At 44.5% G+C, this 17,109-nt stretch overlaps 1 protein-coding gene across 10 annotated transcripts in view; it reads left to right on the top strand.

The window, feature by feature from the left end:
* Nucleotides 1–17,109, top strand: part of FRMD4A (FERM domain containing 4A) — a gene marked incomplete at its 3' end in the record, with an annotated part of 767,390 nt that overhangs the window by 137,970 nt on the left and 612,311 nt on the right. For all 10 annotated transcript variants that reach the window (XM_079914365.1, XM_079914366.1, XM_079914358.1 and 7 more), the window contains one exon: nucleotides 5,309–5,433. In XM_079914365.1, the coding sequence (XP_079770491.1) occupies nucleotides 5,309–5,433 (125 nt within the window). The remainder of the gene's footprint in view (nucleotides 1–5,308; nucleotides 5,434–17,109) is intronic.

The raw sequence follows: 17,109 nt of genomic DNA, 5'->3' as shown, positions 1-17,109 counted from the left end.
TAAATGGTCATATTTTACTGCTTCTTTCCATACCTGGTAACTTTTATTAGATGCCAGACATGGTAAATTTTACCTTTTTGGGTGCTGAATATTTTTGTATTTCTATAAATGCTCTTTAGCTTTGTTTTGGAACACAGTTAACTTACTTGGAAGTAGTTTGCTGCTTTCATGTCTTGCTGTTCCGATTTGCTAGGCAGACTCAGGGGAGTGATCAATCTATGGCCAATTATTCGTCACTACTGAGGCAAGAACTTTCTGAGTGTCCTACCTAATGCACCGTGAATTATGAGGCTTTCCTGGCTGGATGTGTGGACAGGTACTATCCCTGGCCCTGTGTGAGCACTGGTCACCAATCTTTCTTATCCTTTTAGGTGGTTCCTTCCCCAGTTTCTGATAGTTTCCTCTCAGTGGTCAGTATTCAACTGAATACTCAAAGGGCCCCTTCTATAGATCTCTGAACTTCTCTCTCTCTGTACCTTTCTCATCTCCGGTACTCTGCCCTGTGAACTCTGTCCATCCTGGTGTCCCCTGACTCTCAGCTTGGTCTCCTAAATTTGGGGAATCTGCTTGATTCCACTTGGGATCCCCTCTCTGTTCTGTGGCCTGGAAACACTCTTAATTCAATAATTTGGGACAATTAGAAGGTGTATTGTAGATCATTGTCCTTTGTTGTCCTGCGCCCAGTATCTTGAAAAGTATTGGCTCATATAGTTTGTCCGTTTTTTGGTTTGTTTTAGGTGGGACGGTAAACTTGTTGCCTGTTACTCCATCTTGGCTGAAAGCAGAAGTTCATTCATATCCTCTTAAAATACAACTATTTACGTGGTTCAGTTAGACTATATGTATCATTTTATGGTCATATAAACATTATATCTCAGACAGACAGTTTCCCTATTTCTAAATAGTTTTCATAATTGCCCTTTTAGTAGCTGCAAAATATTCCACCGTGTGCCAAATTTATTTGAGAGCATTTTATACATGAAAGAATGATTGATTCCAAAAAAGAATTTCAGATGGCTTCCTGACAAAGAAAAGCCTACTAAATAAGAGTAATACATTATGAATTAAAAGGAAAAACAAGGCTGAGAAAAACCAAGGAAGTGATAATGTCAACTATGATAATATCTGCTCTAATTGAAAGTAAAATGAGGCTTTGCATATTCTGGCAGCCAAATGTGCCAACTGTGATTAGTCCCATTATTTTCATTATCTGAATGTAAAGGAGTCGTAAGAAGAGCTAACAGTTACTGAATGCCTACTATGTGCTGCTTAACCTAAGGTATAATAATATTTGATTTGATTTTCACCTCAGTCTCCTGCTACCCACTGGGGTCACAGAGCAAATGACAGGATAGCTTTCTGATTTCCAAGAGTAAAATGGCACAGCAGGGATTCTGAGGCTAAAGCCATGGGTCACACAGGCTGACTCAGGAGGCACAGACATTTTCCTTGTACTAAATTCCAAGAGAAATTTCTCACATGGGGCAATTTTTACAGGCAGCAGTGAGTGACCCAAACATCAGAGTCTACCCAGCAGTTTCATACTAAATACAGAAGAGGTTGTTATTGGCTATTTTTTCCGCAACAGCTTTTCATTGGTGTGACATTGAACTGTCCTTCAACTGAGGAGCTTTTAGGAGGAGCTACACGGAAAGGAATTATGTAGCTTTCGTGGTATGTAACATTAGCCAAGGATGGGACTTAGTTACTTAGAGGACAGGATTACTGTTCTCCACACGTCCTAGTTCTGTGATCTTGATTGCTCTTGGACAAGGTTTTGAAAAGACCTAGATAGCTCATATCTCACTATTTGTTTGTTTGTCTGTTTGAGTCAATTGTTTAATTGACTCCTCTTCCTTACAGATTGCCCCACAATCCTTCCACTTTGATTTCTAGGTCTATAGCTCTACTAAGAGCTCTGGGCATCTTTGTTGAGGGACCATTGTCACTGGACTTCTGGGATTCTCTCCCTCCTCCTCTGTCAGACTGCTAGTTTTCCTCACAAACTCCCCACGTTCTCCCCAACCCTTCCCGGGTGTTGCCTTTGGCCCTTTCTTCTTGTATTTAACATGTCAGCATCTTCCATTGGTGCCCAGTTGAATATTATTGAGCACCTACTGCTCTGAGCTTGATGATCAGAGCTATAGGGTTTCACAGAGAGGAATGGTACCTAGTTCTAACATCTGGTTATCCTAGTAGGATATCCTCCTAGTAGGAGGATAATAAAAGAAAGTGAATGACTGTCATAAAAAACAGTATCTTAAAAGTTGTACAGACAAAGCAAATTTGAATGCCCAAATGGAAGAATAAGGAAATATTGCATGGAGGATATAGCTTTTGACATTGAAAGTTTTGTAAACATACACACTTCCACCACACTCAGTTTATGTACCTCCCAGCCTTGCTTGGTCCTGCCATGGCCTCCGGGATTCAGCTGTGTGCTCAGTGGGGAGCCCAGCTGCTGTCACTGTACCTTCCCTCCTTCTAGCACTGCCGGCCATCCCAGCCTCCTTCAGGGTGTGGGCCAGGCTGTGGGCCAGCTTCCATCACATGCACTGAGGAAGGACCTTCAGCAGTTCCAGTGCCCGTGTCCCATCTGACTGACCCACAAAGGCTGAGGGTGTCCCTCTGTTTCTGGGCTCAGATGCCATGCCCTTCTGTCCACAGCCACCTGGAAGAGCTGGTCGGGTGACTCTGAAATGTGAGGGAGCTCATGACCTGTGGAGTCCCTTTGGCCAACCAGAGTCAGCTGATGGGCAGGAGCAGGCAGGTGACCCCCCCCCCCACTTCCTCTCTTTGATGTCCTGTCCCAGGGAATAAAGTTCCTTGCCTGTCTGGACACCCTTCCTCACCACCGAGCATCTATACTGTGACCAGCTGCGTAGGTACCACCTGGTACCCACTCTCATCCCCTCCCACCTCCTTCACTCTTGCTGCCCTGAGGTGACACCTCCCAATAATGTCTTCATGTGTGCGATCTGCTGCAGGCTCTGTTCTCTAGATTCTTTCTTCTGGGGCAAAGATTCAGGGTGAGGCTTTGCAAGCAAAGTACAGAGAGAGGAAGGCAGGTGTGCCAAGGTCCAGCATTGGTAGCTGACATGGAATCTCTCACCCTAGTGTGTTTTAGGCTTCTCGACATCCGGAACTTCTTGGGCTGGGCCCTCTTCGGGGTACACCCTCCCTCTGCCCACATCCGCCAGTTGCAACAGCACCGATATTCACTTTTTCATTATGCTTTCTGTATTTTCCAAATACTTAGTCCATGTGGAATCATAAACGAGGAGTCATAAAAAAGAGGTTCTGTTTATTCCTTAAATTCCAGCTCAAAAACGAAGACGTTCTTAAAGCTGAAAGTAAACTCTCTCTGCTCTGTGCTGCCTGAACGGTTTTTAGGTCACGTTATAGCATTTATCACATAATGTCTTGTACCGTAAATGATTCTTGGGTATCATCACATCTGCCAGATAAAAAGTGCCTTGAGGGGAGAGATTATGACTGAGTTTTGCACCTTCTACAAAGCCTATCATAGAACACAGCACACAGTAGGCACTCAGCAAAGATCAGCTGAATACACTTAGCAACCTATCCATGAGGTTAAGATAACCCTGTAGATACGTTCCTTAAATCGTTACTATTATTATGGTTAATTTTGAATTTTTTTATGAAACCCACCAGCAAATCTAGAATGTTCTGACAGCTTGGTGCAAAGCCACACTCACGTGACTCAGATCATGCTGTGAATTTCCAAGTACCTGACAGTGGGGAGTGATTCTCAGAAGTTCCTGAGGTCAAGGGCATTAAAGTCCAATCCAACAACATGGAAGGGAGTTTTGACCCATTGGGCCACCATAGGATAAACAATGAGAGAAGAAACTTTTCATTCACTCAATATTTTTGAGCACTTACTTTATGCCAAGCACTGTGATGATCAAATAAATTGCTTTTAAAAGTATAAATTATATAGGGGTAACAGCTATACCCATCCGTAGGAACTTTTAAAAGTTGTTAATTTCTTACCCCCAGTTTTTATTTAGAAAATTGTTTTCCATGTTCATATACTTCATACTGTGTAGTTAATTCTAAGGAGTTTATGGAGTCATTACAGCAGGTGAGTAAAGGGAGAAATCAGAAAACGACATGAGAAACTGTTACCAGAAGTATTAGTAATTGCTATTTTTAGTTGAAAAAGTGGACTCCATAATAAGATATAAGCTTGGCAGTGCTCATAAAAAAAGATGCTTTAATTTTCTTAAATCTTTGACTCTGGGAAGCCTTTGGAGCCACTCATTATATAACAAGACTGGGCAGGCTTCCTTTTTTTTTTTCCTTTGACATCTTCCCAGGAAAATGCTGCATGATATGATTTTCAAAGCTAATTTCCTTTTTTGCTTGTCTTAAGCAGTGTCCCTTGCTACAAATTAGCCTCCCATGCCTCCCTAAGCTAGAGAGTCTCCTTCAAAATTCCTAACAGGCAGCCTGGTGGAGAGATGGGAGGGAAGGGAAGGGAGGGAGCAGGGCGGGAGGGAGGGAGGGAGAGAGAGGTAGAGGGTGTCTGTCTGCCGTGTACATGTGGTGCAGGCAGGGAGATCAGAATGCTCACAGAACAGGCAGTGTAATTACATGGTCCTTGGAAGTATGTTAGCCCCACGGGGAACTTGGCTTGCCCTTTTACTTAGGGAGGAAAAGTAGATTTGGGGATGGTGGAAGGGGTCAGTTCATAACTGAGTTCCTGCTCGGTAATGATGAGGGCATCTGCGGATCTCCAGTGACTGCCTGATGCTCGTGGCCAGGCTCCACTCTCTTGCTCCCAGATACTTGATTTTGCAAGAGGAACACACCTTTCTGCAGGAAAGAAGATACTGACCAGATTGCGAGCGGTAGGTTGATATCCAGCGTGTTTATGCAGCAGAATTGCTGAGAGAGGCAGAGAACGCGGGGCGTGGGTGGGGTGTTATTCGGGCTGATTGATTTATCTCCAATAGGAAATGATTTGTTTTAATTGTCAGTTAAAAGAAGAGTTGCTGCCTAGGCTAAGGTATCAGTTAAGCATCCTGTGTTCTAAGCTTTTATGTTTGTGTTTCGTGGGGCTTCTGTGCTTGTACAGCTTAGGGAAGCTAGGCAGGGCTTACCTTTAAATAACCTGCAGCTTCCTCTTTTTCCTTTTTTATTTCTCTCTCCCTAAGCACCATTCCCACCCCTTCTTGCCAACATCCCCCTGACCTCCCCTGCCAGCCCCTGTGAGATGCGGCCGCTCCGCATCCCGAGCCCTTTGCACCCTGAGTCTGGATTTCTGGCTGTTTTGCTGCAGGTTCCTGTGGACGCTCTGCAGTCACCCAGGGCCCAGGCGGACTGACTGTGCAGGAGGCTTGTGCGTGGGAATCGGAGACCATGGCAGTGCAGCTGGTGCCAGACTCCGCGCTCAGCCTGCTGATGGTGAGTGCTTGCGAGGTGGAGCCCACACCCCGCACACCGTGGTCTGCTGCTGCTGCTGCTTCAGTGGCTGCAGGCGCGTTCAGACTCGCTCTGCTTTATCCCACATGCTCTTCTGAGATGATTTCTGGGGTAAGAGTCTCAGCCATGACAAAGCATTCCCAGGGAAAAGAAGCGTTAGATTCGCCGTTTTAGAAACTTGTTGCTTAATGCTATTTTGAGAGATGTGCTGGCAAACAGGTGCTGAGAGCCCCTGGAAATAGATTCCCACCAACGCCTCCCCCTGGCTCTCTGCATCCTTCCCCCCCTGCCCCACCCGCGCCTCTTTGTATCTAAATCGGGGTAATCATGTTTGTTTACATCTTCTGTGGCAACTGTGGAATTTTTCTGCCCACAGAGCGATGGAATAGGCTCTTCTTTCTGGGTACCCGTGTGTCTGCTTAGATTTCCCCGCAGAAGCAGCCCAGGAGGTTGGCTGTGGCCTTTTGTGGCACTTGGGCTGCAGAGCTGGAGAACGCTTATCTCCCAACCACCATTGCTGGGGAGACCCTGGCAGGCCTTGTGTGGATCACTGACCTACTTTGAGCTGCTCTGTGGTTTCCCTCATGTTAAGAAGGCCTCCTCTCTTAGTATATTTAAGCGAACAAGGTCAGTGGCATCACCTTGTTTGAACCCAGTCGACCTTTTGCTTGACCCTAGGTTCAGGGTTTGCTTTTGCTGTCCTGTTGCTACACCCTCATCCCCACCGAGTAGCCCACATGCCCTCAGAGATGCTGGCGGAGGCAGCTTGGTGTGTGAATGGGTGTCACAGTGACCCAGGAGATCTTACACACAAAGCATAAGTGCTTCTGCTGTGTCTGTTGATCTGTTTTCCCACTAAGAAGGGGAGATGCTGCTTTTTGAGACCTGGGGAGTTTATTAAGTTCGCTGGGAAGGGAAGCCAGCTGGGATCCTCTCTCCTGCATGGTGAGCCAGGTCAAGCTAAGAGACAGATACCTTGGTTCTGTGTTACCCCGGGTGTGGTTTCGGCCACAGAGGTATTTGAAATGATTGAGATCTCACAGGTCTCTGCTGACTTCCGATGTCACTGGGAGAGAAGGATGGGAAAGAATGAAATTTGTTTTTTGGGGAAATTACCCTTCATACATCTCCGTCCCTCATGAATGCGTTGTCTGGTAATGCTTTAGCCTCCGTTGTCTGCCTGTGGCCCCATAAATGGGTGGTAGGAGTATTGGTGACTGTAGCAGGCACGGCAGTGGCAATAACTGTGAGGACCAGGGGACTCCCAGGAAACTGGGAGTCTGGGTTCTGTGTGAAAAAAGAGATGTGTACACTCACATGCAGGTGTGCACGTGTGTATTATCTAATACTGTTTAATAATACAGAAATAAATCCTGCGTTACGCTAAGGCAGAGAAGAAACATGATCTTGAAAATGGCCTGCTTGCCTCCGGAGTTCTGCTCTGAATTCTCCCCCGTGCTTCTGAGCACTTGGACTTGTGTCTGTTTTACTGGGATCCCTAAGGATACATCCTCGGTGCCCAAGCAGCTCAACATCCTGGTCCAGCTGCTCCGGCCACATACACACCCAGGTTCTACTGTTCCTGGGGCTCCCAAATATTATGGTTGCCACCCTGGAGGTCTCTGCAGCCCAGACTTTATCCTCTGTTTGTCAGCAGCCTCTGCCCTCAGATCTCTCCCCAGCGCTCACCTCCTGCCCGGATTAAAGGATTGTGTGCACGTCTTGCTCGGAAGCAGGGGGAAATAGCTCTTGACACTGTGATGGACCATTAGATTAGAGAACCCTGGAGCATTGTGTGTAATTGGGGTCAATGCCTGTTTTCTGGTTCACATGTGGTTTGCGGGAATTTTCTGCTACGGACTTCATTGCTTTTTTCATTTTTAAAGGGTGAAACTTAAAGTAATTGCGTCCCTGACCAACTACATGATGAGTCTCAAAATTTATAAGCAAGTCCAGGAGGAAAGAAAGGAGGAAAAGAGGCCATTTAGCAGAGTTGCTTTGGCTGTGAGTTCAGGAAGGAAGCTGTAAATCTCATTATTTATTAGCTGATCAATCAGCCAATCAGTTCTCAGTATTTATGGAGCGCTCACTGACTGAGGGAAGCAGCATGGTGTAAGACCAAGAGCGCGAGCCTGAAAAAATACCCAGTCTGGGGGAAGGTCAGTATCAGGGTGCCTGATGGAAATTCTGGTTCTGTGCCATGGAGTCATTGGGCTGCAGGGAAGGCCAGGCAGGGGGATACAGCCATGTCCCTTGCTTTTGGATAAGGAGGCAGCCAGAGGTTATATTCAGTGTAGATTCTAAATGGTTCAGGGCAGAAGATGTTTATTTGGTTGTGAAATGGCAGCAGAGTCCAGAGTTGGAGAGCCCTGTGCTCTGTTCCTAGCTCTGCCACTCACTGGGGGATCCTGGGTATGTCACATCCTCTGTTCCTTAGCCATTTGCTAACTGAGGGGGTCATACTCATCACTAGAGTCCTCTTCAGCTCTGTTAAGCATGATTTGAGACCTCTAGGGATGATATCTAGAACAGAGCTCCTAATGCTGTATTCGGCATTGTGTCTTATTTGCATCCTTAGCACATGAACAGTGGTGCTTTTGGAAATGTGTTTCCATCCATGAGGCTTTTATGCCAAGGCAAGTATGTTTCATCATATTTGCTGGAATGGGTGATCATTAGGGTTCATTCCCACTCTGCTATCAAGAGTCCTACCCCACAGGAGCTTCATTTGTACTATTGAACAAGAGCAGGTGACTTTTGAGAAATACCTAAGGTGCCTTTGCAGCCTGGTGCTGGTTTTGGGCATCTGGGAGGGGTCCTGGGTTGTGAGCATGCTCTGACTCTTTATGGTGGGGGGATTTCACTGATGCTTTCAGTGGGGAGCTGCCATGGGGGCTCTGAGCATCCGTGTAACATGGAGCCCCTCAAACAACCAAAGAAGTGTGGTCTCGGAGAGGATGAGTGCCGGCGGTGGAGACAGCCTCCCATGGTGTGGAAAAGCCCATCTTTGCAGAAGCCTTGGGAAGCAAGAAAAGATAATGCTGTGTTCACCACACTGTTGGGAGCCTTCAGCCTGATGTGACTAATTGTAGAGCAGGGAGCTCTTGGCTGTCTGTCATTTTCTGAAGTCATGTGAGTTTGGGGGACACTGCAAGGACTGGAATGTACTAGAGCCAGGGATTCGTTGATTACTTCTTAGTGACAGGATAGAGGTTCATAACCAAGGGCATACCGAGGTGGTATTATACATTTTGCCTCTTAGATTCTGAAAGCTCAGACGCTGATTAAAATAGTTTTAAATGTAAGTTAGCTGGCTAGGTAATAATGCACATTATGCTTATCTACAAACAAAATTTCTTTATATACATTATCTCACTTAATCCCTTCAACAGTCCTATTTTTAAGACAAAAAAATTGATAATCAGAATTAGGGAAACTGTCAGTGGTCACACATCAGAATTTGATGATGCAAAGTCTCAAAAGTGGGGTCCTCAGACTCTCAAGCCTCTGATACTATATCACAGCTTGAGAACTTGGCTACTAGGATCTTCTAACACTTTGGATCAGGCCCTCAGGGGAGGCCTTACCTCAGAGCCCTTCTGCATTTTCCATGTTTCTAGGTGGGTAACCCTGTCTTCTTGGTTACCGTTATTCTTTTCCATGCAGAAATGTAAAATCAAAAATTGATACCACAAGTATGGCTCAAGACATGTGGTTTGACTCTAGCCAGATGAAGTATTTTTATATCCATAAGAGACTTGCCATGTTTTCAAGGTCCCATTCTTTGGACTCTGTTTCTAGGAAATTGCCAAGAGTCATGTTTTACAATAGGAAAATTAATATGTAAAAACGCTAACTCATAAGTCAGAGAAATTAGTAGGTGGTTATTCACAGTGAATGAAGGGTGTGAATTAGACTATCCTGAAGGTTCTTTCCATTCCAAGAAAAATTGGTTCCATATTTCTGGGATTTTCTCTAATAGAGTCACTCCTTGATCTGTTTTGAATAGATTCCAGTTGATAACCTGCTGTCCTGTAACTTTATCTCTCTCATTTCATTTCATTTCATTATAGATTCTTCTATCATCAGCCACTTTCCTCATTTGGACACTTTCCTTTTTAATTATCCAACAAATATTTGGAGTATCTGAGTATCTACTCTGTACAAGAAGAATATAAGGGGGTCACTGGCTTTAGTGGACTTACAGTCTAATTGGAGAAACAAGATAGAGACACATGGAGACTATGTTAGGAATTCACAGGACAGCTTCAGAGAATCACAGAAGAACTGTAATAATACAGTGCATACCATCACCAGGCGAGCCCTGGGGTGTGCTGAGTTCAGAAGTCCTGGTGTGCACTGATTCTTAGAATGGAGGAACTGGCAAAGCTAGGCAATATGTTGAGGAATGGATGTGTTAAGAGAGCAGATTTGAGGTGAGGAGAGTGATTGAATTACAACAAAGTCTAGGTTGTGTTTGCGAGATGGAAAAGTCATCTGGTTTAGATAGAGCGGCTGTAGGTAACACAGGGTTACATGGTCAGAAGGGCAGGCTGGGGTGTGACCAAGGTTCTCGTTCTATTACTATAACCCAGTTTTCATCTAAATTCGACAAGTGACAGATCTCTATTCAGAATTTCTGATAAGACCACAGATTTTTCTCCAGATCCCCATTGGCAAAGGGCATAGAATAAAATTCAGTTCTGTCTTGAGGGATCTTGCTCTTGAGTTAATAATAATAATCCTTATGTTTTTTCAAAGTGCTTTTGCATCTGTTGTCTTTCCAGATGTCCACTGCAAGCCGAGTGGGACAGGCACTCTTTCTTTTATATAATGAAGCTGAGACTCAGAGAAGTTAAATGACTTGCCCAAGGTGAAATTGAGATATTACCCAGGTTTCCATGATGGCTAACTCATAAGTTTGAAAATGTGATATTGACAACCTTTATGGAAATTCAGAGAATATTGCAGAGTGTAGCCATCTAAAATACTGTACACGGTGTGGGACCATCCAAACATGGGGCTTGGGACAGGGACCCTGGATGTTCTGGCCTACAGGGGTGACTGGTTCTTAATATCATTTATCTTTCTGGTTTAGTTAAAGTAGAATAATTATTCAGAAGTCTCTGGGAAATCTCATGTCATTGTTACAACTAAGGCAGTAGCTAAAATCCTTCTTACACGCAATTATCTAGTTTCTAAGGTGCAATTTTCTATGGGTAAATCTGAAATCTTGATATCAACAGTTTTTGTCATTAGTGTTTAATGTATATATTTATCCGTCTCAGAGGGTGAAATTTGAAATCAATGACAGTCACATCACCTCTCTTAGATCATTTTTTTTTGCTAAATATATTTTTATTTCATTTTATGTCAAATCTGTCTCTCTGATTGAGGCAGAGACCTACTCAAACTAACATTAGTGAAGAGAGAAAGGTATTGACCGATGTAATTGGGAAGTCCAAGAAATGACACAGCTTCAGAAAAAGCTGGATTGAAGACTTTGAGTGACTGCATCAAGACCCTGTTTCTCTGCCTCTCCCTGTGTCTTGATTCTAGTTTGCTCTCTGTCAACTTCAGGCTCTGACAGATTCTTCCCCCAGCAGCTCTGGGGTTACTTGTCCTTAGAGTTAATGAACCCACATAAATGAGCAAGACTTTGCTTACAAGTTCCTTTCTTACCATCTGTTTGGCCCTGTTGGATAATAGCCTTGTCCCAGGCAAATCACTGGGTCCAGGGGTGGGTTCTTTGACTAAGCCGGTTGGCTTTTGTTTCTGGACTTGAGGTGAGGAAGGAGGTGGGTCTATTGGCTGATAAGTCCATCTGAATCACATGGAATGGGAAGGGCAGGTTCCAAAAGGAAAAGGACCTCCAGAAGAGGGGAAGGGATATAGCAAGGCAAAAACAATAGAGGTCCCTCACGGTGGTCATTGCACCTAGTTTACCATTATGGGGCTCCTACAGAACTAGTCAGGAAGGTAAAGCATCAGTGAACCCTAAACCATAGCTTCAGTTTCCCTCAAAATAAAGATAAATGGGAAAGCCCAATTGTCTAAATAGTTTATGTTAGGATGAACTAGTCCTCCCATCTCTAAAGTGGGATAATAACAGCTACGACATAAGATTTGGAATAATTCAATGAGATGTGCCTGTAAAGTACTTAGCACTCTTCCTGGACCAAAGCCACTTCATAGTAAGTACAGTTGCACCTCGGTATCCCTGGGAGGTTGGCTCCAGGACCCCCATGGATACCAAAGTCCTCAAGTTCCTCATATAAAATGGCATAGTATTTTAATATAACCTACACACATCCTCCCATACACTTTAAATCATCCCTAGATTACTTGTAATACCTAATACAATGTACATGCTACGTAAAGAGTTGTTACACTGTACCGTTTAGGGAATAATGACAAGAATAAAGTCTGTACAGGTCCAGTACAGGCACAACCATCATAGGCCTAACTACTTATACATGTCAACAACAATGTAATATTATTAGGGACTGCTTTCATTTAATGACCTGAAAGAGAAATACATAGAATAAAACACAGAGTATTTAAAATACAAGTACAAATAGAAAATATAATTATAAATAGAAAAATATAAATTTAAATAGAAAATATAAATTTATTCTCTCTCTCCCTCTCTCTCTCTCACACACATACACACACACACACACACACACACACACACACACACATATCCCAAAACCCTGGTTTTTCTCTCTTGGTGACCCTCATGTGATGATGGTGATGGTTGCTGTATGACGCCTACAGTGTGGATGTGATGAGGTGACAAGGCATGTGGGCTCTAGGTAAGTGGTGAGACATCAGGCTAACTTGAACCTTCTCACAGGACGTCAGAAGGATCCTCTGTCAATATGTGGGAAGAACTGGGTTCCGACTGTAGAAACTGATGCTTTGGAGGAGGTCAGTGATGTAGCATCAGGATCTGTGGAGGTTGAGGGCTCAGGATCTTCAAGCGTCGAAGGTTGAGGCTTCTAGGTCGCAGATGCTTTAGTTAGAAGCATTGTTACAGGAAGCTGGTTCTTCTTTTTCTTTGCATCAGCAAACACATCTTGTGGTGGTTGTAGGCATTTTGTTATCCCTCTGGTGGCACAGAAGCCTCCTTCCACGGAAGGATCGTGCTCAAGAATCATAACCTTTAACAGTTGTGCATGTTGAAAGCCTGCTTCAAAATTTTCAAGTGTCCAAATTGATGGCTCTGCCTCCTATAATTTTCTGCATCACCATCATCTTCATTATCATCTGCAGAGAATTTCAGCGTTGGTAAGGGTTTCTCTATGCTTTTCTACACGTTCCTCAACATCATCTTCAATCATGTCAGAGAGTTCTTTCCCACCAATTTCCCTTGCAGCATTCAAGGTGTTCCTGACTTTTTTATCAAGAGCAGGGAAGCTCCTGAAATCACTGACTACCTCAGTCCATAAAGGCTTCTAACGTGCATTGAGCGTCTCCACTTGATGGCATCCACAGCCTCTGTAACTGTGAAGTGCTGCCACCGATCCGTGATGCTGCTGTCAGGTTGGCATCGAGGGCAGCACAGATCCTCCTGAAGGTGAGGGGTGTAAGTCACCTTTGTGCACTCGATGATGCCTTGATCACGGGGCTGCAGCAGTGATATAGTGTAGGAGATGGGAACGTCACTTCCACATCCTTGGCGGCAAAGTAGAGAGATTGGAGGTGGCTGGGAGCATTGTCAGTTACAAGGAGGACCGGGAATGGCAGCTCCTTCTTTCCAAGGTATTTCTTCACTTAAGGAATGAAGCGCTGGTGGAATCATTCCAAGAACAAGATGGCCATTACCCAAGCCTTCTTGTTGTGGTGCCAGAACAAGGGCGGGAAGTTTTCATTTTTGTTCTTAAGAGCCTGGGGATTGTTTGTTCATTTGCTCATGTGACCTGCTGTGTCATCACACGGCACCAGAGTAAGAAGATCTTTCCAGGCTTGGAGCCCCAGGGCTTGCTTGGCACTGGCACTCAGGGATGTAGATATGACTGGGCATCTTCCTCCAGAACAAGCCCGCATCATCACAGCTGAAGGCTTGCTCTGGAAGGTAGCCTTTCTTCTGTGAGTTTCTTGAGCTCTCCTGGGAGCTCTGATGCTGCCTCGGAATCAGGCGATGTGGATTCTCCCGTGATCTTTAAGTTCTTGAGGCTGTAGCACTATGCATAGCTAGATGGCCATCTCTCACTGAGTCTAAACTTCTTCCTCTTCTTGACCCTCTCACAGTAGTGCTCATACAAGCTAAGTGCATTTTCACACATAATTTTGCCATCAACAGGGATATGCTTCTGTGACATGTCCTCTAGCCACACACTTAATGCTTTCTCGGTTTTGTAAGCACTTTGTCACTAACCAGAGAGACCCCGTTTGTTGTTGGAGGAGCACAAACTCTTCCATGAACTTCAGATTCTTCCTGGTTTATTGCTTGAATGTTGGATTTGAACTCACTGACTCTGGCCCTTTGGCAAGTGACACGACACTTTTCAAAAGATCTATGATTTTAACTTTCCTATCAAGAAATAGCCCTTCATGCTCTCTCTTAGCCTTTGAGGGATGGCTTTGACCACTTAATTGCTTTGTAGGAGCCATCTTTTCACAGAAAGAAAGGGTGCACGCAGCACAAGCAATGAACAAATAAGACAGGAGGTTAAACATGGTTCAGCCAGCAGTGCTGTGGATGACTGAGGACCTGAGAAGCTGGAGGCTACAGCAGGGCGTGCCTACACATCACTTCATATGCGCGGATTCAGCAGAGTGCTCAGCACACAGCTAATTTAAGCTCCACTTTTTGGAACTTTCTGGAATTCTTTTTCCGAGTATTTTTGATCTGTGGTTGGTTGAATTTGCAGATGCAGAATCCATGGATCTGGAGGGCCAACTGTATTAACAGTTGCTTGCTTTCTCTTAAAATGATATGAAACGACCATCCCTCTGAACTCATCTCATTGGGTTTCCTGTATGAACCAGAGTCAACCTAAAAGAAAACGTTGCCCAGTTCTTTCTTTCTGCAACCCAGTCTCTGGACGATCAGTGACCACTTTTGGACAATCAGCCAATGGTTTTAGAAAAACAGATGCTCCGAGAGTCAGGTGAACCATTCCAGTCGTGAGCACATTTAAATTTGCATTCCTGTCTTGAATAGCTAACAAAATTTCCTTACCCTCTGAGGGGAGATGACTAAAATATGGGCTGCAATATGTTCTCTCTGGCAAATGCAAAATGCACGCCATCCAGGCCTGGTACACTTGACTAGACAGCTATTAGTGCATCTCTGCTAAAAATTAACCGTGTGGCTGCTTTGCAAAGTTTAATAGCGGCGTGGAGAGCGTATACTCCTGCTGCAGGTGGCAGTTTCTCATTGAATTCTCTGCCAAAATAGGAAATTGGGCCATATGATATGTAGTCTGGTCGTAATCAAAGGTCCTGGAAACATGCTCCACTAAGACCATGTGGTACATACTGAGTGAGACACAATTCCAATGTCAAGGTAACATTAACCTGCATCTCAGTGATGAGTGCTCTCTATAACCTTGGATATCGAAATCTTAGTCTCACCATCTGGACCTGGAGACCTAATTTTCCTGAGCGGTAGATGCACTTCCTGTCCCCAAACAACGTCACGCACACCCGTGATTTTAACTTTCGTCTTACATTCTCCACTCTCTGATTATGTCTGTGGCTCAGGCTTGCCCCAAGCTCCTGGTGACGACCAATCTAAATGCTTATCTATTTATCCTCCTGCTTATCCCACACGTACCTCAGACTCAGCACACCCCAAAGAGGTCTTAACGTTCTCCTCATTAGTCTGCATGTCTTAGCGTCATTGGTGAAAACATCATTTTCCCTGTCATCCCAGAATTCACCTTCAACTATTTCTTCTCCCTCATCCGCCTTGACCAGTTATCACCGGGTCCTGGTGCTTCTGCTTCCTCCTCTTCTCCCTCATCGGGCCCCTCCTCCCCGACCCCTGCCCCTGCCATCATTCAAGTCTATAATCTCACGCACCTGGGCTACATGAAGAGCCACCTGCCTGGTCTTCTTCCTTCTACGTGTGTCTTCTGTACATTTTCCAGAGTGATAGTTATAAAAGGAAGGTCTACTTTCTAGACCTAAGATCCTCTGGTTACACCTGATTACACATGGAATAAGGCTCAAGCTTTTTAATATAACATATATCGCTTCTAGCTCTGGCCTCTGCCCGCCTGCCTGGCCTCATGTCCCACTGTTCCCTCCACCAGCCCTCAAAATTCCTCTTCTAGCGCTTGTACGATTCCTACCCCTCACCCCTCACAAATGCCGTGACGGCTCAAGCCCAGGCACCATTGGATGTGCTCTTTCCACTATCTGGATTATCATTCTTTAAGTTCCTCCTTTATTTCATTCATTCATGTATATTTCATGCATATATTTTTGTCTGTCTCACTTATTGGTAACACTGCTTTATGATATTTGACTTTTATATCTACTTTCCTTAATAAAATGTGAGCACATCAAAAATAGAGAGTATGTGCCGTCCATTCATTCAGCAGATATTTACTGAGTGTCTACTATCTTCTGGACACTGTTTTAATGTAAAGGATGCAACAGGGAACAAGCTGGATGAGGCTTCTGCTGTGCTTGAGCTCACGTTCTCTGGGGCAGAGATTGAATATTAGTAGAAATATCCAAGAGTCATGAGTGCCCTGTCAGGAATTTAAGACAATAGTGGGGACACAGTCCTCTAGCTTTAGCGTGGGGGACCAAGGAGGCCTCCTCTGAGGAGGTGGCATTTAGGCTGAAGGGTGATTGGTAAGAAGGAGACCTATGGCCTGGGCTTTCTAACCAGGGAAAACGCTGTAGGACCGGAAGGAGTTTAGCAAGCCTCAGCTCCTGGCACTGCACTCAGTAGATTGGGTAGATTGAGGTCTGGCTTGAGCATTTCCAAGCTTTTGCACTGGACCAGGCTCTGGGAGGAATTTGAGGTAAGTCCAGCACATGGCCCTTACCCAGAGCTTCAATCTCATGAGAGAAATAGAATTGCAGACAATGTCGAGGTACCACTGCATGAAAGGAAATGGCCCTGCATTAATGGGTGTGGTACCAACAATGTGCAGGAAGGAGTTCAGAGGAGTGGTGGTGGTTGTACGGGCAGGGGGGATGGGAGGGAGGCTTAGAGACCTAGCTAAGACAGTCTGCAGGATAAAAGGACATCAACCCATTTCAAAGGGTGCATTTCCCCCAGTTTTATTGAGATATAATTGATACATAACACTGTGTAAGTTTAAACTGTACAACATGTTGATTTGATACAGTTATATATTGAAAAATGATTACCACCATAGCATTTGCTAACACCTCCCTCATGTCATATAATTACCAACTCTTTTTTTTTATTTTGTGGTGAGAATATCTAAAATCTACTCCCTAGCTACTTTCAAGTGTGTAATACCTTATTAACTATATTCACCATGCTGTACATTAGATCCCTGGAATTTATTATCTCCTAACCGGAAGTTTGTACCCTTCAACCAACATCTCCCCTTTTCCCTCACTCCCCAGCCCCTGGTAACGACCATTCTACTCTCTGTTTCTGTGAGTTTTGCTCTTTTAGATTCCATATATCAGTGAGATAACACAGTATGTCTTTCT

The sequence above is a fragment of the Stenella coeruleoalba genome (assembly GCF_951394435.1).
Source record: "Stenella coeruleoalba genome assembly, chromosome: 2".
NCBI classification, from domain to species: domain Eukaryota; kingdom Metazoa; phylum Chordata; class Mammalia; order Artiodactyla; family Delphinidae; genus Stenella; species Stenella coeruleoalba.
This window is presented reverse-complemented; position numbering and strand designations above follow the sequence as displayed.